Source organism: Bufo bufo, chromosome 10, assembly GCF_905171765.1.
Source record: "Bufo bufo chromosome 10, aBufBuf1.1, whole genome shotgun sequence".
Lineage (NCBI taxonomy): Eukaryota > Metazoa > Chordata > Amphibia > Anura > Bufonidae > Bufo > Bufo bufo.
Window position 1 is genome coordinate 21207511 of NC_053398.1, and position 25847 is coordinate 21233357.

The 25847-nt window shown below is 45.6% G+C and overlaps 2 protein-coding genes and 1 long non-coding RNA gene across 6 annotated transcripts in view; 1 reads left to right on the top strand and 2 right to left on the bottom strand.

Moving 5' to 3' along the window:
- The window catches only part of CKAP5 (cytoskeleton associated protein 5), a 56823-nt gene extending 48336 nt beyond the window's left edge, over positions 1–8487 (bottom strand). For 2 of the 3 annotated variants that reach the window (XM_040409174.1, XM_040409176.1), the window contains exon 1: positions 8358–8487. The gene's annotated coding sequence lies outside the window, so the exon portion shown is untranslated. Of the gene's footprint in view, positions 1–618; positions 747–8357 lie in introns of those variants that run through there. The other variant, XM_040409175.1, reaches the window with a different exon arrangement.
- A 5978-nt stretch (positions 8488–14465) lies between these two features.
- LOC120980224 lies at positions 14466–24399 on the top strand. Its single transcript, XR_005774489.1, has 3 exons — positions 14466–14673; positions 23580–23584; positions 24389–24399. It is a non-coding gene; the product is annotated as an uncharacterized LOC120980224 (long non-coding RNA).
- LRP4 (LDL receptor related protein 4) overlaps positions 20639–25847 on the bottom strand; it is a 71816-nt gene continuing 66607 nt past the window's right edge. The window contains exons 37-39 of one of the 2 annotated variants that reach the window (XM_040409179.1): positions 24207–24348; positions 23532–23592; positions 21604–21724 (exon numbers count right to left, since the gene is read on the bottom strand). In XM_040409179.1, coding sequence (XP_040265113.1) covers positions 23551–23592; positions 24207–24348 — 184 coding nt within the window. In that variant the 3' untranslated portion in view covers positions 21604–21724; positions 23532–23550. Of the gene's footprint in view, positions 21725–23531; positions 23593–24206; positions 24349–25847 lie in introns of both variants that reach the window. The other variant, XM_040409178.1, reaches the window with a different exon arrangement.

The following is a 25847-nucleotide window of genomic DNA, read 5'->3' on the forward strand; positions in this document are numbered from 1 at the left end:
CCCCCCACCCCAGTATGGTAGGACCCCCTGTATTCAAGGCAGAACTCCTGCTGATCACACTAACCAGAGCACCCCGGGGTTTGTGGCCCCTGATGTTTTACGTCCGGGCCCCCCCGATGCTGCACAGAGCATTATCACCTGCGGCTCGGGCTTTTAGTTTTACTTCCGTCTCTACTCGTCAATAAGTAATGAAGGAAAAATATAATTTCTTAAAATGCAGACTGCCCTGCCGTCTTCCTGGCAGCTGCATCTCTCCCAGGACTCGTCGTGCCCTGCACCTCCCGCTTTAGGCTGGGCTTACACCGTGATCTTACCCGCAACATGACCAGCCGCTGTACAGAACGGGGCGACAGCGCAAATCGCAAGCTGCTGCAGAAATGCAAAAAAATAAAAAATAAATCTGGAGCAAAAATGTGTGTGAACATGGCCTAATGGGCCCCTCAGGCTCCCACTGCAGTAGGTGGTTGCTTAGCAACAGCAGAGGCAGTCAGGTGGCGACAACAGCAGAGCTACACACCAAATACCAGACCCGGAGTTGTCAGTGTCACAGAGGACAGGTCCAACTCCAATAGCAGGAGCAGCATTGTCCCGATGTGTCCTCCTGCCCCCGGGCTGTACCTGATGTGCCGGGGGGCTCGGCCAGAGCGCGGCCCTGGTTCCCTCCGCAGCGGCCGGAGACTCTCCGGTCTCACAAAGGGCTCGGCGGCATCGCCAATGATGTCACGGCCCGGAGCCGGAGCCCCGCCCCTTCCGGCAGCGGGAGCCAATGGCGACCGCCCGGTACCAGCCTCAGCATCAGCAGCCGCCCTGTCCGGGGGGCACGGCCTCGCTCGGCGGCGCCCCCTACAGGAGACCATCACAACTAACAACTCCCTCTGCAGGTAGGTGGCCTCGGCACAACATGAAGGAGACCCTCTCAGCAATCCCCTGCCTGGAGCGGACTAGAAGGGGCAGGTAGAACTCCGAGGGGATACTCTGCAATACAAACCGGTGCGTGGGCGGCGGTTCTTTAGCCGTTTCCCCCTGATGGCCATGTTCACACAACATCTGTCAGCAGGTTTGTCCCTATGACACTGGCTGACCTGTTACATGTGCACTTAGCAGCTGAAGGCGTCTGTGTTGGTCCCGTGTACATATGTGCCCGCATTGCTGAGAAACATGATGTTTTAAAGGGGTTAACCGATCCCTGAAGGGCCCCCCCCCCCCCGCCCCCCAATATGCCTGGGCCGCTGCATCTCCCCATCACCCACAACAATATGCAGCCAATGGGAGGCGGTGATGAGGCCCCCCCCCAATGTTTTCATCCAGGCAACAGGGAGAAACAGCCGGGCAGCATGGCAAGTACATTGTGTGGGCCCAGGTATATGGGAGGGCATTTTAGGGGGTCGGATAACCCCTATTACATGCAAATGAGCCTCTAGGTGCAACGGGGGCGTTGCCATTACACCTTGAGGCTCTGCAACTGCCGGGCCCGCTTCACTTTGACGGGATCGGCAGTGTAAACATCATCACGCTTGGTCCTGTCAATCAAAGAGCAGAGGACACAGCAGTTGCAGAGAGAGCTGAGCCTCTAGGAGTAATAGTAACGCCCTCGTTGCACGAGAGGCTCATTTGCATATAATGATTTTTCGCAGCAATGCGGGCACATAGGAACATGCGACCAACACAGACACCTTCAGCTGCCAAGCGCACATGTACACTGGCTGACCTGTTACAAGTCTGCTGACAGATGCCCATGGTCTTACAGTCTGTGCCGCGGTCCCACTGAATGGAGCTAAACCAGCGGCAGACTCCCACAACATCCGCACCAAGAATTGCCCAGAAAACCCTCACATCAATAATCTACAGCTGCGTGAACAGCGGTACAGACTCAGATTGAAAACAAATGGAGGCCACGCAATCCTTGCCAAAGAATCTGCTGCAAGTATCTGCTGGGCAAACCTAGCCATAGAGGAGATCAAACCTTCTGGACAGAAAACGCACACTACTGCTTCAACAAGCGGCATCACTTAAAAAGAAAAATTCGTCCCGATTTTCACGATTCCCAGTAAAGTTCTGGAGCAGACACTTAGAGAAAATAAAAAGCCATAAATAAAACAAGAGAAACCACTAAAAAGCAAGGTGCGAACGCTTCCTCAGCGCAGACAACATCTAGCAGGAAACCAATACCCTAATATCTGACCCTGAGTGTTTAACGGAAAACCGTCACCTCAAAAACGCATATAAAACCGCCAGCATTACCTCATAGTAGCCCCCAGTCTGTTAATGATCATTAGTGTTGAGCGGCATAGGCATTATTCAAATTGGCGATTTTTCAGGCGAGTATTCGCCATAAATTCGCAAATTCGTGATCTCCAGTCATTATTTTCTTGATTGTGAAAATAGTCAATTAGAAAATTCGAAGTGCCTATATTCGCGATTAGAATTTTCGCAATCAACACTAATAATCATATGTTTGATCCGGTAGTCTGATGCTCCATAGATTCAAAAAACAATGTTTTAAGCGCCATCTTGCCGGTCAGCTTCAAGTCAAGGTAAGCACGCCCCCTAGCGTCTCGTTTTTTGTTAGATTGACAGCCTGCAGTGCGTCTGGGATCACCCAAGTCTTGCGCATGCGCAGTGCGCCGCTGAAACCCGGCTAACAGCAGCAGCCGGAGACAGGATCGCGCTTAACCAAGGAGCGCACCGCGCATGCGCAAGACATATGCGATCCCTGCCGCACTGCAGGCTGTCAAACTAACAAAAAAGGGGACGGTTAGGGGGCGTGCTTACCTTGACGAAGCAAGGAAGCCGCTGCCCCCTTGACTTCAAGCTGACTGGCAAGATGGCGCTTAAAACGTCTTTTTTTGAATCTATGGCGCATCAAACTACCGAGTCAAACATATGATTATTAACAGACTGAGGGCTACTATGAGGTAATGCTGGCGGTTTTATATGCGTTTTTTCAGGTGACAGGTTACCTTTAAAAGGGGTTGTCCCATCTCGGACATTGGGGGCATATCGCCAGTATATGCCCCTAGTGTCTGACAGATGCGGATCAAACCTGAGGGTCCTGCATCTAACCTTAGAATGGAGCCCACAAAGTGATGGAGGACGCATCACATACGCGCAGCTGCCCTCCATTCCTTCCTATGGGAGTGCCGAAAATAGCTGGCTCGGCCAATTCTTTAAGCACCATGGAGAAAGAGGTGGCCGTGCGCTTCCCATTCATTTCAATAGGGCTGCTCGGCTATTTCTGGAAGGAATGAATGAATGAAGTGAATGAAGGGCGGCCATGCATGCGCCTTGTGCCCTCCACTTTGCGGTCTCTGTTCTAAGGAAAGGTGCAGGACCCGCACCTATCAGACATTGAGGGCATATCCTTGCCCTACGCCCACAATGTGAATACCCCTTTACAGGTGTTGACAAACCCGGGGTGGTAATTCTACTTATACCTGATCCCTGCCGCTGGGCTCTGGCTCCATCGCTGTCCCAAGTCTCCTTACATCAGCATCTGGTTTGACACCAGGTCACGTGAAGGCGGCAGACGTGTCATGGGACCTGAGGAACAGCAATGGAGCCAGAACCCAGCGGCAGGGATCAGGCTCTGGCCCAGTGTTTGACCCACTCCTGGTTTTGGCTCACAATCACTGATCAAACACCGGGGCCTCAGTTGCCTATAAGCCTCTGATCCCTGGTAAGCAGATCCACCACAGCACATAATGCATTCCTATGAGGAACAGGTAGAACCACACCAAGGGTGCAGGGCGACATTTGTTCAGTCACATAACAGGGTTTGCACAGCAACATACCCAGGACACAGTAACTCCGGTGGAGAGGTCAAGTAGTTTATAGCCCTGTACACACTAACAAAGGAGACTGGTCAACCCCCACCGGGCAAATAAAGCCTGACATGTCACACTGCAGTCCATGGCCACTTGTATCTAAACTTTAGCCAGAAAGCCAAAGGTCATCTAATTAAGCAACTTCCATATTTATTTATTTTTTGTTTAATTACATTGTTTGCAGAGAACGTACTTAAATCATAGCTCCCCTACAGTTTCTAGGAAGCCCCCAATGCTGCATCCACCATCCATAGAGGTGGCCACATGCCTCGCTGATCTTCCTCAGCATCAGAAGTGGTTATGTGGCCCTCCACAGGAGACACTGGAATGAACCCCCCAGAAAGGGGAGGGTTACAATGGTAATAGACCGGAGGGCGAAAAAAACTAAGTGTAGCAGCACAAGGGAAAACAGGGGTAAATACCGTTCCCTATTGTGGTGGTGCCTGCCGTGTCGGAAGTCAGTCTCAAACTCCCCCAACTTTAGATGCACTTGTAAAAAACCACAGCACTCTCCAGTCTTCATTCTCTCAAAGGTTTATTCACCAACACTATGCAACGTTTCGACGCGTGTGGTCTTTATCAAGCAACTGACAGCATATCCCCTCTCAAAAAGGTCACATGACCCAATCTAATATGCTAATAAACAATTACATATTCAAAATTCACACCACCCCTTTCTGTGTTTCCCAACTATGGGGACTATTTATCATCTAGTGCCAAACATCATATTATATAGTTCATTAAGAACATACTTACTGCGATACTTAATGCAGACCTGGGGAACATATCACTCAGGAGACCATACACTTTAGTATATCTAACGGAGACCGGAGTGCATCACCCGGGTCACCTGCTGCCCACCCAGAAGCCAACAACTCAAAGTCAGCGGGTAAAGCAGGATGGAAAAACTGAACTCCAGTGTGTACTGATCAACAACATAGTGACTGCCTGTATTCCTCTGTAAGAGGGTCCACAGGATGAACCCTAGAAGTGCTACATATATAGATGTACACAAAGGCAGAGAAACAGCACGCATCCATTACTTATCCTGTACTGATCCTCAATTACCTCCTGCATTATACTCCAGAGCTGCACTCACTATTCTGCTGGTGCAGTCACTGTGTACATTGCATTACTTATCCTGTACTGATCCTCAGTTACATCCTGTATTTTATTCCAGAGCTGCACTCACTATGTGCATACATTACTCATCCTGTACTTGTAGACTGTAAGCTCTTGTGGGCAGAGTCCTCTACCCCTCTGTACCAGTCTACCAAGTTGGTTTACTGTATTTTCATAAATGTATAACCCCATCTGGATTTACAGCGCCATGGAATTTATGGCAGGAAATTATATACAATTATGTTCTGTATAAGTTATATTTTTTTTATAAAACATTTATCCAACCCCTATAATACCCAGGCCCCTCACAGAGGTTGTACTTTCCTTGCTCCCTGGCACCTGCTCCTCTTCTGATGCCCGCACAGCTACCTGCTATTGGATGCCCCCCGGATGTTTTGATCCGCTCAACGGGGAGATGCAGCGGTGCGGGCATCAAAAGTGATGTGGGTGCCCCTTTAAGTGCATTCCAAAAATTATAATTTATACACAATTCTATATAATTTATTTTATAGATGTATTATAGCTAAAGTTATTCAATGGAATTTCTGTATAGCGCCACCTGCCGTTAGCTCTTGCTAATTTCTCTGTCCTGTGCACCAAGATAGCACATGCTCAGTTCCATCCTTCAACTGCAACCAGCTGCAGCAGAAAGGACACGTCCCCTAAGCGAAGAGCTTGAAATAAATCTAGCAGAGCAAATAGAGCAATGAATGTGGAGATCTCTGGATCCATGTTAGATACAGGACTGGTTCTAGATTTTGTTAGAAAGATAGTCATGTACTAGACGATGTATGATTTTCATTATTCACAGGATAACCCCCTTTAAAAAGGTATTTTTATTTACAGAAAACATTACATTTAATTCTTCCATTTTTTTAGAACCATCATTAGACAACCCATCTTCTGTATTGTGATATGCTTCTTCATAATGAAGGGCTCACTCACAATTTTTCCATGAATAATACCAAAGGGATCAAAACCTCCAAGAGCAACTACTCCCAATCATCCAGCAGCAATGTAGTGATGAGAAATGCTTTTTTCAGCATGATGGACACCATGTCACAAGACAAAAGTGAGAACCAAGTGGCTCACTGAAATGTTGAAATTTTGGGTCCATAGCCAGGAAGCTCTCCAGAACTCAATCCCATTGAGAACCTGTGGTCAACCCTCAAATTACAGTAAACTCCAAGCACCGATTAGGAAGCCAGGATTTGGCCCAGAAGCTGATAGCCGGCCGAACTACAGAAGTCTTGAAAAAGCAGCGTCACTGGAAACATTGAGTCTTTACATAAACTTGGATTTGTCATAAAAAAAAACCATAAAATGCTTATAACTGTACTTATAACAGTATACCAGAGAAACAGCCGACAAACATCCAGAAACATTAAGCAAACCTTTGTGTAAACCAAAATTTGTCAGTCTGAAAACTTTTTGCCACAATTGTACATACATTACTTATCCTGTATTATCCTCCAGAGCTGCACTCACTATTCTGCTGGTGGAGTCACTGTATACATACATTACTTATCCTGTACTGATCCCGCGTTACATCCTGTATTATACCCCAGAGCTGCATTCAGTTTTTATGGCTGTCCATTACAGCTTAGCTGAGCTCCTTTAGACCCGGGTCCAGAAGACGTTTGAGGCAAATATGCTGGATCTTAGGCAATTTGGGGCAAGAGGCAGAAATGATCGTTACTGGACACCAGGTTATAGGGACCTATCACAGGCAGTATACTGGCCTCACTGAGGGCAGCACAGTGTAGCGACAGACCCGCCGAGCTGGTCACTTCTTGGCTGGCAGTCAGTTTTACATGCAGAACTTGCATCGCACTGCCAACGCTGTGAGCGAGACGAGCCTAACGAGGCTCGCTACCCGTCTCCGAACGTTGACTTTGTTATGCATAACAGAAAAGAAGCCTGTCAATGTCCAGAAGTGGGACGGAGCCTCAGTCTCCCCTCTCTCGCAGTGTTGTGGGGTTCGGCATGTCAGTAATCTAGAAGAAGCGACTGCCAGCTCAGAAGACCACTTTAGTCGGCGGGTCTGTCACTACGCTATGTTGCCCTTAGGACAGGTGACAGGTTCCCTTTAAAGGGCTATTCCCATCTCAGACATTGATGGCATATCACTAGGATAGGCGGGGGTCCCACCTCTGCGACCCACTCTTACCTTCAGAACAGGGCCTGCCAAGTGAACGAGGGCACGCCGCGCTCTTAATCACTATGAAAGTTCTGAAAACCGCCAAACCCTGGCTTCCGGCAGTAAATACAGCAGTGGCTGTGCCTACACGGTACTCCCATCTACCACTACAGGACTTCCAAAACTATTTTACCTCCCATATGAATGAATTAAAGGGGTTACCTGAGAGTACCCCACACACGGCACCCCACACTGTTCCTGGACCCTGCACTATTGCTTCTCCCCTTGCGCAGATGAACACATTCGGTGTTGGAGGGGGGGGGGAGAAACAGCCATTTGCTGCCCTCCCCAACAGGTGTTTTCATCCAGACACGGAGAGAAGCAGCAGCGGCAGTGCTGGGACCTAGAGTGGAGCGGGATAAGTATATTTAGTGTAGGGGGAGGGGTTCAGCATATGGGGGAGGGGTTTCTATACTCTCAGATAACCCCTCCATCACAAATGCATAGCGCACGCTCCTTCACTTTGGGGCCAGTGGAGGAGATCCCAGAGGTGGGACCTGCACCTATCTGACACTGATGGCATATCCCATCACAGGGATCCAAAACCTTCAGCACTCCAGTTCTGAAACTACAACTCCCAGAATGCACCATTCACTTCTAAGGCTGTTGGAAATCCAATGGAGCACGTTTGCATGCTGGGAGTTGTAGTTTCACAGCAGCAGGAGTCCCAAAGGTTGCTGATCCCCATCCTACCAATGGGCCATCACCATCCCAGATAGGAATAACCCTTTAGGCTGCACACCAGTGCACAGAGGGTGGGCCAGAGCCCCTCAGTGCACCGAACAGCTCATTTGCATATATTTGTTTTGCTACACAACACAGCAACGGCTGATCCCGGTGTGTCCGCAGGACCTCAGTGCAGACCGGCGACCACCTGAGGTGGAGCCAGCGGACACATCTCATGGTGCAGATATGTAGCTTTCCCTTTTCTTGCACAAATCATTCAAAAAACTAGTTCTGATCAGCGACCACTTCCTCAGATCCATGGATCTCAATATCTGCCCATAGTAACGCCAGGGCAGCCAGCCCTCACACACAGCTGCCCAGCCCCCCATGCCAGGCCTGCACATCAGCCCGACACCTGGACCCGCAGCCTCCCTCACCTTCCCCACAGGAAGCCCACCCTATGTAGGCCATGTCAGGGCCCCCTCACCCGCCCGTCTCCAGACAGCACGCTTTCCCCAGCCACTGAGTCACGACCAATCCCTGACCTGTTTCCTCGTCGCACCGTGCTCCCTCCGCGATCTATCGCGATACACCCGGCTCTCCGGGCTTCCCAGAACCTCCGCCGTTTAGGCTGCCCGTTTGAACTGTCTCACTGCGCAGTATCCTTAAACCTGATTGGATGGAAGAGCGACGGCAGCGGCTGCCGTCCGATTGGCCGGTTTGAACGCGGTGGGCGGGGCCTGGCGAGAGGTTGCTGTGCCGCGCTTGACGTATTCTGTCATTCTGTCAGGTCTGTCGGAGAGAGAAGAGGCGGCGGCGGTGAGGGCTGGAGGGGACGGCGCTTATTTATAAGCCCTGTTCACACACACGGCGGCCTCTAGGTGATTGTTCACGGTTAGGATAGTAGACGGTTTCTAACGTAAACAGCAGCAAGTGACAGACCTGTAGAGCCCTACAGAATCATTTATGAGCTCCACGGAGAAACCGCATCGAAATTCCACGTTTATTGCTGTTTTTTTGTGCATATTTTCATGTGGTTTTTCGGTCTCCCTTTGATTTTGATATCCATGAGTCAGAAATTCATGTGAAAAATCCTCCATGGCCCTTGGGTTACAAAATGGGCCCCCAACCCTTTGGCTTGACAAGCGAAGGGCAAGTTTTCACCGATCACCATGGGCCCCTAAAGCCCCCAGTGGGGCCAAGTAAATCACCAGTGCCTCCAGTTCTAGAAACCGGTGGGGATTTCAAAACCCAGACTCTCGCTTAGGTTTCCTGCTCACAACCTTAGGCTACATGCACACGACCGCGTGTCCCCCGTGGCCGTATTGTGGCCCTCATAAGGCGGGTCCGCAATACATGGGGCACCGGCCGTGTGCACTCCGCATCACGGACCCATTCACTTGAATGGGTCGGCAATCACAGAGATGCGGAACGGAGGCACGGATTGGAACCCCACAGAACCACTACGGAGTGCTTCTGTGGTGTTTGTGGCCGTGCCTCCGCACCGCAAAAAAGTAGCGCATGCACTACATTTTTGCAGTGCAAATCGTGGGCCCCATTCAAGTTATCTTCTCCCTGGCTGCAAGCGCATCCAATCAGAGGGCCCCACACTTAGCCAGGGAGAAGGAGCTCAAGTTCTCGCAAGATTTTTTTTTTTTGGACGTCCCACAGTCCCTGTGTCCCCCAATGAATATGGGCGAGAAAATGAGATTTTTGTATAACTTACCAGTAAAATCTCTTTCTAGCTCTTCATTGGGGGACACAGCACCCACCCAGTATTGTTGTTCGACCACAGTTGTGGCTGTTGCTGGTTAGGACCCCATTGGGTGTTCCATGTTTTTTCGTTCATTTACTTGCTTCTCCTACTGCTTGTACACAAATTGAAGCTCTCTCTCCAGGCTGGATGGGGTATAGCTGCCAGGGGAGGAGCTAACAGCTTTTACTAGTGTCAACGCCTCCTAGAGGACATAGCTATACCCACGGTCTCTGTGTCCCCCTAATGAAGAGCGAGAAATAGATTTTACTGGTAAGTTGCACAAAAATCTCCTTTTGTCCCTCGGCTTTGAGACAAGGCCTCCAGATGTCAAAGGTGTGTAGCATTGAAAATATCAGGCATGTATGAGTTAACCCTTAATGGTATGATGCTTATGCAACAGTGCCACCTAGCTATGAGCAGTTAATACTACACCAGTAGCAAAAGTGCATTCTGGGTAGTATTATGATGTCACGTTCCTTATCAATGCACACGCCTATCCAACAATGATTGGAAAGTTCCAAACTAGGAAGGTGTGTTCATCTGATAAGTTTTGGGTTAAGAAACCAGATACCAAAAAGAAAAAAACAAAGAAAGAAAGGGAGATCTCTGGAGAAAGATTTGGATTATCAGAAAAACTCTTTAGGCCTCTTTCACACGGGCGTTGCGGGAAAAGGTGCGGGTGCGTTGCGGGAAAATGCCCGATTTTTTTCAGCGCGAGTGCAAAACATTGTAATGCGTTTTGCACTCGCGTGAGAAAAATCGGCATGTTTGGTACCCAAACCCGAACTTCTTCACAGAAGTTCGGGCTTGGGATCGGCGTTCTGTAGATTGTATTATTTTCCCTTATAACATGGTTATAAGGGAAAATAATAGCATTCTGAATACAGAATGCATAGTACAATAGCGCTGGAGGGGTTAAAACAAAATAAAAAATAATTTAACTCGCCTTAATCCACTTGATCGCGCAGCCCAGCTTTTGAGGACACAGATATCCTGTATTAAATTTTGCATGGACAATGTCACTGATACCAAAATCATTCAGACCTTCCCAAATAGGAAACCATGGATAAACAGAAATGTCCAAAACCTTTTGAAGGCACGTGACATTGCTTTCCGAAAGGGAGACCCAGAGGAGTACAAAACAGCCAGGTCCAATCTGAAGAAGGGCATTAGGGAGGCAAAGCACTGCTACAAAACCAAAAATACAACATCATTTTACAAGCTCTGATTCCCGACGCATGTGGCAGGGTATCAAGTCCATTACGAATTATAAGAGCAACACCTGTTCTATCAACACCGGAAATTCTTTCTCTCCTGATGACCTAAATCTTTTTTTGCACGATTTGACAAAGACAACGAGCTGCCTATCATCAAATTAGCCCAGCAAGAGGCTCCATCATGTTCCCTGATGCTGAGAGCACATGAGGTAGAAGGGGCCTTAAACCACATTAATCCCCACAAAGCAGCTGGCACTGGTGAAGTTCCTGGAAAAGTCCTAAAAAACTGTGCTAAACAGCTGAAAACAGTGTTTACCAGTATGTTTAACAGCTCACTAGAGCAGGCCATTGTCCCCACTTGCCTGAAGTCCTCCACAATTGTCCCAATTCCAAAACAGGCAGGGGTGAAGACCATAAGTGATTAGCGCCCGGTGGCTCCCACTCCTATTGCTATGAAGTGCTTTGAACAACTTGTCCTCAGGCACATGAAGAGCAAGATCTGCACCTCCATGGGCCAATACCAGTTTGCTGACAGAGCACATAGGTCGGCTGAGGATGCTGTGTCACTGACCCTTCACACTGCGCTGTCACACTGGAGCAGAGGAACAGCTATGTGCGGATGCTGTTCATTAATTACAGCTCGGCCTTTAACACCATCCCTCCCAACAAGTTGGCAACGCAACTGAACAAATTGGGTCTCAGCTCACACCTGTGCAACTGGATTTTCTTACAAAAAGACCACAAATCGTACGCATGGGCAAGCACTTCTCTTCATCCTTAACACTAAACCCTGGGGTACCGCAAGGCTGTGTGTGGAGCCCTCTCCTTTACTGCCTCTTCACAAATGACTGTAAACCTATTCACAATACCAATACCATTATACAATGTGCAGATGACACGACCACGATAGGCCTGATCTCCAACAATGATGGAACAGCCTATAGGAAAGAGGTTGAGAACCTAGAGAGATGGAGTAAGAACAACAACCTCCTACTCAATACCAAGAAAACAAAGGAGCTAATTCTGGATTTTAGGAAGAAGAAACAAAATGGACACCATCCCATTAGCATTAATGGTGGAAACGTGGAGATAGTTCAAAGTTTCAGATTCTTGGGAGTTCATATTAGTCAGGACCTGTCATGGATAGAAAACACAACAGAAATTACCAAAAAAGGCCTTCAGAGGCTTTATTTTCTGAGGAGTCTGAAGAAAGCACAACTCCCAAAACAGCTGCTAGTCAATTTTTACAGCTGCACCATAGAATCTGTTATCACATACTGCATTACAGTGGGGTCCTCCGGCTGCTCTTCTGAGGACAAGAAGACCCTCAAGCGCATCATCAGAATGGCTGGCAGAATCACTGGTCCTCAGCTACCATCACTGGAGGACATCTTCACTGCTCGCTGCAGCAACAGGGCAAAAATTATCTGCGGGGATCCAACTCACCCCGGCCACAGCCTTTTCATTCCCTTACCCTCTGGTAGGCGTCTTAGAGCCCTACACGCCCGCACCACGAGGCTGAAGAACAGCTTTTACCCCCAAAACAATCAGTCTCCTAAATGCTCGGAGATTATTGCCCCTTCCTAGGATAGAAACTACCACAGACTGAAAGTGACTGCTGCATCCATGACCCCATGATGATCTCTTGTCTGCAGTGGTGTCTGAATCAGTGTGTATATATTCTCATAAGCACTTCTTACTTTGCTCTTGCTATATATATATATATATATATATATATATACACTGTGAACTGTGAATAGTAATGCTTTCTAGTGCAATATTTTGTTTTTTTCTAGTGTAATGCTTTAGTTTAAATGTCAGTTCTTGTTCCTCTGTCCATGGCATCTAGGATTGCTCCAAACAACATTTCATTGTATTGTACAGTGACAAAGGCATCTTATCTTCTGTCTTCTTTTTTGCTGTGTGCAGGAAAAGGACCTGTGGTGACGTCACTCCGGTCATCACATGGTCCGTCACATGATCTTTTACCATGGTGATGGATCATGTGATGACCGGAGTGACGTCCCCACAGGTCCTTTTCCTGCACACAGCAAAGAAGAAGACAGAAGAGAAGTCTGGCTGCGCGATCAAGTGGATTAAGGTGAGTTAAATTATTTTTTCTTTTGTTTTAACCCCTCCAGCGCTATTGTACTATGCATTCTGTATTCAGAATTCTATTATTTTCCCTTATAACCATGTTATAAGGGCAAATAATAATGATCGGGTCTCCATCCCGATCATCTCCTAGCAACAGTGCGTGAAAATCGCACCGCATCCGCACTTGCTTGCGGATGCTTGCGATTTTCACGCAGCCCCATTCACTTCTATGGGGCCTGCGTTGCGTGGAAACGCACAATATAGAGCATGCTGCGATTTTCACGCAACGCACAAGTGATGCGTGAAAATCACTGCTCGTGTGCACAGCCCCATAGAAATGAATGGGTCAGTATTCAGTGCAGGTGCAATGCGTTCACATCACGCATCGCACCTGCGCGGAATACTCGCCCGTGTGAAAGGGGCCTTAGAGCTGACTGCCCCAAGACTCTGCACATCACTTGACGCTTGGGTAATGTATATTTTTGTTTTATGTAGAATTAATCTAAATTTATTGGCTTGATACTTAGCCAGATACCCACTCCTTTTCGAACGTGTAACGTTAGTTGCTACATCAATATTTTCGCAGATTTTCAGGTACGATGCATATAACTGAATAAAGGGGATAATATTGGAGAAACTCTCTGTTGGGAATCTTTATATTCCCTAGTTTGATATCAAGCCAATAATTTATAAGTTTTGTTGCAATGCTACCATTATCTGAGATTGGTCATCATTTTGGGCAGAGCAAGGGCTCATATCTGTCTTTTTCTTGATTGAGTTTTTGCACATAATCCATTGATTTTATATCTCTCACAATTTTAAAGCCGTATTGCATAGGGCTGCAACGATTAATCAATGTAATCGATAACTGGATTTGTTGTCGACGAATCCAGTTATCGAATAATCGCCGATTCGTTGCTATGCGGGCGGTTTACTTTAAGTCACTGCATCTTTATTTTACCTTACAATCGTGACGCTCCAGTAACAACTCTGCAGGCAGAGCGGAGGGCGGCGTAACGTCACTTACTCATGTGACGTGCCTGCTCCGCCTCATTCATTCATAAAGTGGGCGGAGCAGGTGCGTCACGTGAGTAAGTGACGTTACGCCGCCCTCCGCTCTGCCTGCAGAGTTGTTACTGGAGCGTCACGATTGTAAGGTAAAATAAAGATGCAGTGAGTGATTAGTCTGCTGTGAGCAGCAGGGCCGGGGCTGTTATGGGTAGGGGGATCGGTCTATGGCACTGCTATGGGGAGGGGGAAATCTGTCTATGCCACTGCTATGGGGAGGGGGAAATCTGTCTATGGCACTGCTATGGGGAGGGGGAAATCTGTCTATGGCACTGCTATGGGGAGGGGGAAATCTGTCTATGGCACTGCTATGGGGAGGGGGGATCTGTGCACTGTTATGGGGAGGGGGGATCTGTGCACTGTTATGGGGAGGGGGGATCTGTGCACTGTTATGGGGAGGGGGGATCTGTGCACTGTTATGGGGATGGGGGATCTGTGCACTGTTATGGGGAAAGGGATCTGTGCACTGTTATGCCGATAACAGTGCACATATCCCCTTCCCCATAACAGTGCACATATCTCCCTCTCCATAACAGCGCCACCCACAGATCCTCCCCATAACAGTGCCATCCAAAATTTGTTTTAATATGGCCTTTGAACATAATTTTTCAAGTAAAATCATATAAACCGCTTTGTTTTGTAATTTTGTCGTTTTTCCAGATTAATCGTAGAAATTAATCGGCAACTAATCGATTATTCAAATAATCGTTAGCTGCAGCCCTAGTATTGCATAATATTCTTATGTTGGTTGAGTAGTGTTTTGTTGGCACCATATAGTGGCGAATTCTGGGTACTGCATATCATTGTATATTATTGAAATTTACGTTGATAAATTTTTGATTGTATTTTAAACTATTGTATAATAAACCATTTATATTTTTGCATAAACGCTTGTACCCTGTTTTACTGATTTCACAAAATAATCAGGTTCTCGATTGAACTCTTTTTGAGATGTTTATGTCCATCTCACGGATCAATATCATTTGCCTAATTTTTCTTTTGATCCGTTATTTATATATTTAGATAGATATATATATATCTATCATTTACTTTATATACCTGACATTGTACATATTGTGGGATGTCTAATCGCAGGACTGTGGCGTGACAACCTCACTGTTCCCATTAACAACACATCAGTGAAAGCAATGACGCAGGACCGCACAGCAGCGGCGGAGCGCTCTGATCAGTCCTTTGGGGGTTTCTGATATTTTTGAAGGTAAGAATAGCACAGACAAACTTAATAATCCTAGTTAAAAAAAACAAAACAACTAAGGCTACTTTCACACTTGCGGCAGAGTGATCCGGAAAGCAGTTCAGTCGCCAGAATGCATTGCAAGAACGGATCAGTCTCTTCGTTTGTCATACAGACAAACGGATCTGTTTCTTTTTTTTTTTCACATTTTTACCGGTCTGCGCATACGCAGACCTGAAGGACGGATCCGGCATTGCGGTATTTTTAATGCCAGATCCAGCACTAATACATTTTAATACATTCCGGCAACTGATCCGGAATTTTGGACGGAGATAATACCGCAGCATGCTGCTGTATTTCCTCCGTCCAGTGACTGAACTGATGCATCCTGAACGGATTTCTCTCCGTTCAGAATGATCAGTTTTTTTCCAGTATTGAGCCCCTAGGACAGAACTCAGTGCCAGGAAACAAAAACACTAGTGTGAAAGTACCCTAAGCAGGGGCGCACCCTACTGACAAATGAATGATAAAACACAGTTGCTAATTTATTGATGCAATGACAGGAGGAACAACAGAAGATCAACACAGAGTTCTAACAAAATGTGCTCCGGAATTGTTATCCGATGAGGCATACAAGTATTTATTAAAACCATGTCTGGGGAGTGGACAAGTTAGAGGGGTCTCCATCTCAGGACCCTCTTCTCCCCATTAGGCCTCATGCACACGACCGTTGTGTGTTTTGCGGTTCGCAAATAACGGATGGCGTCCGTGTGTGTTCCGCAATTTGCGTAACGGCACGGACAGCCATTAATATAACTGCCTATTCTTGTCCGCAAAACGGACAAGAATAGGACAGGTTATATTTTTTTGCGGACCACGGAACGGAGCAACGGATGCGGACAGCACACAGATTGCTGTCCGCATCTTTTGCAGCCCCATTGAAGTGAATGGGTCCGCATCCAAGCCGCAAAAACTGCGGCTCGGATGCGGACCAGAACGTTCGTGTGCATGAGGCCTTAGTAGGAGGACTCGGCGTGAGCATGTGGGACATAGTGGACTCCATTGCAGTCTCAGTTGACAGCTCTCACAATCAGGGCTCCGCTGAATCTGGGTAGACCCTGCCTAAACTGCTGTCCTGGGTCATCATTGCGCTTCTTGTCCCGTGTAAAAGAACCTTTAGACTCAAAGTCCCTACAGCTTTGTACTATGTAGCCCTAGCTATTCTGTGTGCCTCCGTATGATGCCTCGTGGTCGTACAGAGCCGCAGCCTATGGGTGGGCTAAGAGGTTTGGTAGTGATCCTCCTTTTTATTTAACTAGAGACTATACTACAATGCAGGCTGTAAGTGGGAGAAAGTGACACGTGTAAGACAACCAGTCACATTTCAATAGAAGTGAATATGGGATACGATGCCATAATGGTGTAACGCCTTTAATTTGCACCACCATGTTCAAAGTCTTTGCTGTGTATTTTCTTAAAGGGGTATTTCAATCTGGTATAGTAGTGACTGTTCGCTAGGATATGCCACCACTTTATAATCATTGGAATTTGAACCTCTAGGACCGCCACTCCGCCGGCAAACCCAAGAATGAAGGGACCACAGTGCATGTTCAGCATTATAGCTCCTCAAATCAGTAAAAAGGTTGCAGCACTATATACAGCAATCAGAGCTCCGCTTTTCTGACACGAAGCTACCAGTGTACTTTAGGCTACGGCGGGCATAGCGGATCTGGCCAAAAACAGTGGTGGCATTGCAGCGATTGAAAGCCACAGAAAAAACCTGCAGTATAAGTTGAGATGCTGTGGAATGAAAACCTGCAAGTCAATTTACGCTGAGGGTTTGATTCGCAGCGTGTGGATGAGATTTCTGAAATCTCATCTACTTTGCTCATGCTATAAATTCTGCTTTGGATAATCCACAGTTATGGCCTTACTCTTATAGACAGATTGTACAATCAGGGCTCTCTGTACCCACCAGCTTAAGAGCTTACACGAGACCAATATATAAATAGTATGCACTAAGCTCCCCCTAGTGGTAGCAGGAGGCAGGCAGAATATTGTCATCTAGTTATAGTATACAGCATCGTTCCTCAACTCCAGCCCTCAGGGCCCACTTGACGGCCATGTTTTCAGGATTTCCTTAGATGATATAATACATAAATGTCAATGCATCAGGACTTACCACAGGTGTTCATTCTGTGGATATTCTCAAATCATGACCAGTAGGTGAGCCTGAGGACTGGAGTTGAGGAACATGGATATACAGGATAAGGGCTCATGCACACGAATGTATTTTCTTTCCGTGTCCCTTCCGTTTTTTGGGGACCGTATACGGAACCATTCATTTCAACGGGTCCGCCAAAAAACGGAAGGTACTCAGTGTGCATTCCGTATTTCCGTTCCGCCAAAAAATACATGTCCTATTATTGTCCGCATTACGGACAAGGATAATACTGTTCTATTATGGGCTGGCTGTTACATTCCGCAAAATACACAGAATGCACACGGACGTCATCTATTTTTTGCAGACTGCAAAATACATACGGTCGTGTGCATGAGGCCTAATGGAGGTCTGTATCAGAAAAGTGCAACTCTGACCACTATGAATATATCGGTCTATGAAGATCGTTCTACATCTTTCTGCAAATGTAACTTGCTGGATATATTGCATTTTATTTTGTAGTTTAGCTGAAGGTTGTGGTACAGAGGTGGAGGATTTTTCTTCTGAATAATACCAATAAAACAGCCGGTTAATCAGTCCGCACCGGCTTTTTCTGAAATTCTGTCAAATCACTTACCGGCAGACCCAATAACAAGGGTTGACTTGGTTATAGGTCAGTAATAGGGAAGTGAAGCTTTAGATCTATCTCTGATGAATACAACAGGCTGATGTAGAAGGCAACTGTATTTACTGAGAAAAAAAATTACATTTATATTCCCACTATAGACACTTATCACCTTGGCTACATGTATGGCGGAAGTAGTCACTATAAAGATGGCGCCCGGTCGCGAGTGCAGCGGGCCCCATAGCCACCAGGTTTCTGATTTTTCGAACAGCAGAGGCCCAGGGCGAATGTATGCGATCAGCCTGTGACAGCGGAAGATGTAATATGGCCGTGATGGCTCAGAGCCTCAAGCAGGCTCCAATACCCATCACTGGTATATTCCCATACAGGCCAGCAGGTGGCAGCACGGTATTGGAATACATGGATAAATACCAATCACAGAACACAATCTAATGATTCAAGTTTTTAAAAATATTTAAAAACGTCACCCCACTTTCCCCAAAACTTAAGTAAACAAAAAAAAAAAACTTTGGATGAAACATTTAAAGTCGATTCGCATAAAACTTTGTTTCAGTACTGTACGGAGCGAGCGCTCCGTACAGTATTAGAATGTTATTACTTTGCGGCGCTTCATGTAATAACTTCAGAAATAGATTACTGTAAAGAAAATATTTCCCGAACCTGGTACCTTGGAACCAAACCAGAGTTTGGTAAATTATTATCTTTTTTTCACAGTAGAAATCAACTTATTAAGTTATTACGCGAAGTGTCACGAGACTGCGAAGTACGGTCATTTTTATTGCATTTGCTGCTCTTTGCACTTCTGATTAGATGCAAACTGTATCGGGTTACCCTGTATTTATACATGTGGAATGACAAAGTTGAATCAATCTTGAATCAGTCTAATAACGTCGGCTCATCAGAGACAATACATTCTAATACTGTACGGAGCGCTCGCTCCATACAGTATTGAAACAAATAATTTATGCAAATAGACTTTGAATGAATCATCCGAAGTCAATTCGCTCATCCCTAATGATAGGCATCGCTGTGTAATGGCTAAAAATTCAAAATGGCCAATTAGTCATTTTTTTGTTATTTTACCTCCACTGGCTATGTGAACGAAAAAAAAAAAAAAAAGTCATGGCTCTGGGAAGACTCTCCGTCTTCCCAGAGCCATGACTTTTTTTATTGGCCAAATGAAAACGTAAAAATGTAAAGTCACAGGGCCCTCCAAGGGTTAAAGGGGTTGTCCCAAGAAAATTATTCCAAATTTTGCAAAACCAGCACCTGGATCTGAATACTTTAGTAATTGCATGCTATTCAAATTATAGCACAGCCGCTGAGTTTTTCAATAAAATGTGTCTGTATAGCGCCACCTGCTGTTTGTTCTTTTCACTGATTTCTCTGTCCATCTCTGAGGTGGATGCACATGCTCCGTTCCATCCTTCAACTGCCACCAGCTTGATCTGAAGTTAGAAGCGGTGACCGGGCTCATGCACACAACTGTTGCCCATTTTGTAATCCGCAAGTTGCGGATCTGCAAAACACTGAATCCGGCCATGTGCATTCTACATTTTGCAGAACAGAACATCCGGGCCATAATAGAACAGTTCTATCCTTGTCCGTAATGCGGACAAGAATAGGACATGTTTTTGCGGATGGCACAGACATACGGATAGCATACTGTGTGCTGTACACATATTTTGCGACCCTATTGAAGTGAATGGGTCCGCATCCGACTCACTAAAAATGCAACTGTAACAGCAGGTTGCCAGACCCGCAACGATCAGATGATCACCTACCGGAACCTACAGGGTATAAGCCAGCTAGAACAAGCTAGAGTATTTTTCTACTTGCCTATAAGACAAATGGTAAACATTCAGGTGTCTTAGAAAGCTGAGTGACAACCCCTTTATGAGGTTTCACACATGTTGAGGATTTATATCTATTGGTATTTTTTTTTTATGCTGAATTTATTTTTTAATGATTTGTCCAAAATAAAAAAAGTATTTTTATATACATAGCGCTAATTTTAAATGGTTGTCCAGGACTTTAATACTGATGGTCTTTCCCGAGGCTAGGCCATCAATATCAGCTTGGCGCTGATCCCGCACCCCTGCAGATCAGCTGTTTCGGGGGTAGTTACACTGCTGGAGCTACACAGCTCCATCTATGGTGTAGTGGACGGAGCTGGTTACTACAGCACTGCTCCCATTAAAGCGAGTGGGAGCAGCACAGCGGTTACCAGCTCTGTTGACTTCGGGAGCTAGCCTGAAACAGCTGATAGGAGGGGTTGTGAGGTGCCAGGCCCCCGCTGATCAGATATCAATGGCCTATCCTGACGACAGGCCATCAATCCTAAAATCCTGGAACAGCCCTTTAATGTTTGGTATTACAGTTTATCCCATTTCCATTGAATAAGGATGAGAGGCAATACCAGAAACAGCCCATGGACAAGAGGGGCATGTAAGTCATATAATGGCCCCATATCTGCAAATACAAGTTGGTCATTATTTCTGATTAGATATTAGAAGCCCTAGATCTTTAGGAAATGGCAGCAGAAAATAATATTTGAATCATATACAGAATTAGAAAAAGTTTGCTTTCACGTAGTAGTAACTGTAAAGACCAGAGACAAGCACGTAAGAAAATCTATCTTTATATTAAGTTATCACAACAAGTCTAAAATACAGAGGTTAAATAAAATAGAAAAAAAAAAAAACAAACATCCAGAAATCCTTGTTAAAAACATTACAAAATAAACAACTTGCTGCGGACAGTTTTTTGTTCCGGCTTAGTATAAAAAAATTAGAATTTATCTTTAAAACCCGCGCGGATCAGTGCTTAACCCTTTCTGTGCCGGCGGGGCCTGCAGATCCATGTTCAGTTCCGGTGACTTTGCAGGTGGTGTGAGCAGAAGTGAGTTAGTCATTATCTTATGTTCCCGAGTGATCTTGGCACAGAGGTGGGGGGGGGGGGGGCTGAATACCATTTGGCAAATATTGAAGTATTGTCCAAATTATTAATGCAAGGCAATGCTGCGTGTCAGTAAATCGCTAAGCGGTGATGTTTTTATTTTTTTGGAGATAACCCCCGGACAGTTTTAAAAACAACCTACACGAATACAAGACAAAGCACTTTGCCTCGAAAGAGCGCTGGTACGTGAAAACATCTCATCTGTGTGCTCTTAAAGATAAAATCACCCCGATCCGACAAGGTGAATGGAGCAGCCAAAACACAGAGACACACAGGAAGGGTATGTACCAAATAATGCCAAGTCTCGCCTTCATGTGTGTTCGGTCACAGACCTTTGAAGAGTCCAGTTTTATCCAAGTGTAAGGAAGCAGAGCCGAGCGCTCAAGGAAGAGACGTAGACTCCTGATTAGTTGAGTAGTACTGGGGAGGGGTAAACAGGACCTATGCCTCCTCCAGCCTTGTTCTCATGTCCTCTGGTACCTCAAACATCACTCTCCGTGGAGGGTAAGTGCCTTCCCCTCCAGCCGGTATCTGGTAAGGAGACTCTCCGTTCGGGGCTTGGTGGGAGAGTGACACTGCCCGTCTCAGACTGTTCTTCTTGAAGCAGCTGTTGTGTCTCTGTCAGGTCAAGAGAAGCAGTACTGGCTTGTAAAGAGACCGTGTCTGTCTTGATGCACACGTGGTCTCGAAGGATGCTGGCTCGAGATGGCTTCACCTGCTTGAGATCGTCCCACTCACTCTCTTCCCCAGACAGTAAGCCAAAGCCCTCCAAGATTCGGATTTTCTCTTTGGTAAAACCATTGTCGGAGACAACCTGCAAAAATGGAAAAGGACAGGGAATGACGGGCAAGGAAGGCAAAGGAGCAGCATCGGTATAAGGGCTCGTTCACACAACCGCATGGCTTTTTCAGTGTTTTGCTGGCCGTTTTTAACGGATCAGTTTTTTATTTCAGTAGTGTTTCCGCTCCCATTCCGTTTTTTTCGTATGGCATATACAGTTATTACATAGAAAAAATTGGGCTGGGCATAACATTTTCCATAGATGGTTCCGCAAAAACGTAACAGATATGGATGCATACGGAGAACATTCCGTATGTGTTCCTTTTTTTTTTTTTGCAGACCCATTGACTTGAATGGAGCAATGGAAAGCGATTTGCGGGCAATAATAGGACATGTTTTATCTTTTTGCGGAACCATTGAAATGAATGGTTCCGTATATGGAACGCCAAAAACATTCGTGTGAACGAGCCCTAAGGTTGTGAGAGACGCATCGGTTTTACATCTCTGCAGCAAAAAGTTAAGATGTAAGCCATACAAATGAAAAGAAATCACTCGCAAACAAAAAACGCAGTATAGACACACAAAAGACTGCGCTATGACAGATAATCAACCCAAAGCCAGATGTCCCAGTAAAAGCTACAGAGCAAAAAAATGTTAATATAAAAAAATCCCAATATGTTTTTTCTTTCACCATAATGAAGGAATCCTTTAATCTGTGATTTGCACTGATACAGGTCTATGACTGATAGCATTTTTTTTTATTTAGATGTAATTTTAAATTTAAATGCATCACTAAATTAAAAATAACTACAAGTAAAAATCTAAAACGGATAAGTCCATAAATCACAGGAGGGGAATGTGTTAGGTATAGTGCATGCTCACACAGTTAGTGAAATTATATCAGGAACACTATATGCCATGGTCTTCAATATTACGCACACCCTTAACCCAAAGAAGAGCATCACCAAATCCTTCGTTAATGCACTGGTCAATTAATGTATGGCGCCAGTAAAGCGGCACAGTGTATTCACTAGGGGGCTGTATTATGGAAGTACCGCAAGTAATTCTTAGAGGATTAAATGACCCATAAACTGGGGTGAGTATCTTGTATCGCTGCCTAAAACTAGAAGCACAGGGAGGTACAGTATGGAAGTCAATTGGGTTAACACAGATCTGTTATACAGTCATGATGCCCAATACACCTGGAACCTTAAAGGGAACCTGTCAGGTGACATCTGCGAGCAGGGAGGGAGAGAAGCCGAGCTATGATATGTAGGATTATATGATTTTGAGCAGGATTTTTGAGTAAAAAGCATAGTGATCCTAACAGGGCTCATAGGCCAGACTGAGAGTCCTGATTGATCCGCCCCTAAAAAGTGATTGACTGATTTCAGTGCATCAGTGTGTGTACACAGAAAGGTGTCAATCTTTGTGTGACTGGAGTAATCAGGTCTCTCAAATTTTCACCTAGGAGTCCCATCAGGATTTTCAAACATATACACACATACATACATTATATAGACAGAAACCAAAAAAGAAACTCAGCAGCACAAGACCAAAAATAGTGGGTGCAAGTCCTCTCAGCCGCAGGCTCAGACGGCTATGAATAAGCTATACATACATATAATAAGCCCTTTGGAAGCTATACATATATATATATATATACACACACACGCATAGTATTTATAATGGAGCTTAGCTTCTCTCCCTCTATAATATTTTGCGCTCAGATAAAGCAGCAGAAATCACCTGACTGGTTCCCTTTAAGAGATCTTTTAAACCAGTCCATAAGAACCAGAAGAAATAGTCAAGAGTCAATCACGTGCAGCATCCACCAATACCTGCAGGTAGCAGAAGAACTCAGAATAGGAAAGGAGAGAGACTGTCAGAGGGAGTAGAGCGCTGCAGGGGAGGAGATGGGCGATATGGAGAAGGTCATATAAATACATGTAGGGAAACAAATGCCAAAGTGATCCTGTGGCTCTGTGGTGACACAGAATGACAATCACCAGTCACTTAAGGGGTATGTACACCTTTGGGGTCAAATTTTTATTATTATTGCATTGTACTTATTTTGAGCTAAAAATCATTTTTTCAATTGTTTTTTATAAAAAAATATGGAATCTTTTTTGTGCACATAGCCGAGATGCTCTACTAGCAGCTGTAGATTTAGTGTCTTCTCAGTCATCTGGGGGAGCAGACGGACTCCTTATCTCTGCTCTCTGACATTATAAACACTCATTATAGCTCAGTTTTTTATCTTACTGATAAGATTGTGGCTTAAATAAACCTCTTACAGATAAGGTTAATTAGATGACCAGCACAAAGTGAAAGTACCAGTCACACTGTTAGAAAAACAGTTAACCCTTTGTGACAGAATGGCTCAATATTTTTAATTAAGGCCAATTGAAAATAAGATTTTTTTAGCTAAAAATGAGTAAAATGCAATCATAGATTGCCTCCGAAAGGTGTACATAGCCTTTAACATTTCTGTACACCCCTCATTCAGTGCTTACCTCCTTGCGATGCCTTTGCAGATGACAAGCCCCTGGCCTGTGCACAGCCTCAATTTTCACCTCCTGTGTTGATGTGCGGTAGGAAGGGTTGCTGTATGTCAATGTTCCCAGTGCTGGGTCTGACAGCTTTGCCCGACGATGCCTAATAACAAAAATATATGAACTTTACAAACCTGGAGAAGTTCTAAATTTCTACTCCTATGACCTTACTTGATTCCTATGGCAGTGTCACAAAAACCGTGAGCTTCCACGTTTCCTATCCTAATTCTTCCAACAAGTTTCAAAATATGTCCGGACTTTTCCAACCATCAAAATAGTTTCTACCACTATTATGGACCTTGCTTTTAAGGTTTTCTCTTCCTTTAACCTTTAGAGGACCTTGTGAATTTCTTGCTTTTTCACTCCCCGCCTTCCCAGAGCCATAACTTTTTTTTATTTTCCCGTTCACAAAGCCTAATGAGGGCTTATTTTTTTGCGGGACAAGTTGTACTCTCTAATGGTACTATTTAATATTGCATATCATGGGGTGGAATTGAAAGAAAAACAAAACGTAATTCTAACAGTTTTGTTTTTTTACGGTGTTCCCTATGCGGTAAAATTCACCCGTTTCTTTCATTCTCCTGGCCAGTACGATTACAGCGATACTACGCTAAAGGAACCTGCACCGTCGCATTTACAATCACGAAATTTGGCACACAGGTACATCAGGTGTCCGGGAAGATTTTAGACCGGGTCTCAGCTCTCTAGGAAGTACCGTTCCTGAGATAGTTTAAAAAGAATGCAAATATGGCACATCACATGACCTACATTAGCCAATAGAAGCCTGCAGGTCTTTTGCTTCATATCCCAACTGCCATACACACGGTCACATGTCCCTTATCAGCCAATAGAAGCTTGCAGATTCTCCAGTCTCCACATACACAGTTTTACACCAGGTTTCCATAACAACCCAGCCATTTATCCTCACTGCTGTAAGAGAGCTTTAAAGGAAATCTGTCACCAGGAAACTTTCTATTGAAGTAAAACCATGGCCTAATAGCACTTAGTACCTTATTTCAAGATGTGCATTTGTTCCAGCAATAGATGTTTTTATCCTCTGAAAATCCAGTTTATTTGGTATGCAAATGAGCCAGTAAGGTGCCCAGAGGGGCGTCACCCTCGCAGGAAGAAGCTCAGACACGCCCCCTGCCACAATGTGTCCACCCTCAAAAGACGAACTTAAAACCCTGCCCCAGGTCCCACTAAGCCACGCCCCTGATCTGGTTAGGCCCCTCCCACTACTGAGCCGACTGGGATTAAAAAATATAAGGTAAAAAATCTACTTCTGTCCGCTGCAGGGGTGGGAGGGATGGCGACTTTCTCCTTGCAGCTCACACTCAGACAGAACAGTGCTGCTGTCTTAGAGTGAGCTGTTCAAAAGGACACACCCCTGATCCAGTAAAGGCCACTGTTAAGAGGGCGGGCCCCTGTGGAGGTCACTGTCAAGGGGGTGGTGTGCTGTGAAGCTCACTGTTAAAGGGGAAGACTGCTGTAATGGTCAAAATTAAGAGGGTGGGCTGCTGTGGAGGTCCAATTTTAAAGGGACGGGGCACTGTAAGGGGGGGGTCCATTGTTAAGGGGTGGGGGCTGTGGAGGTCACAG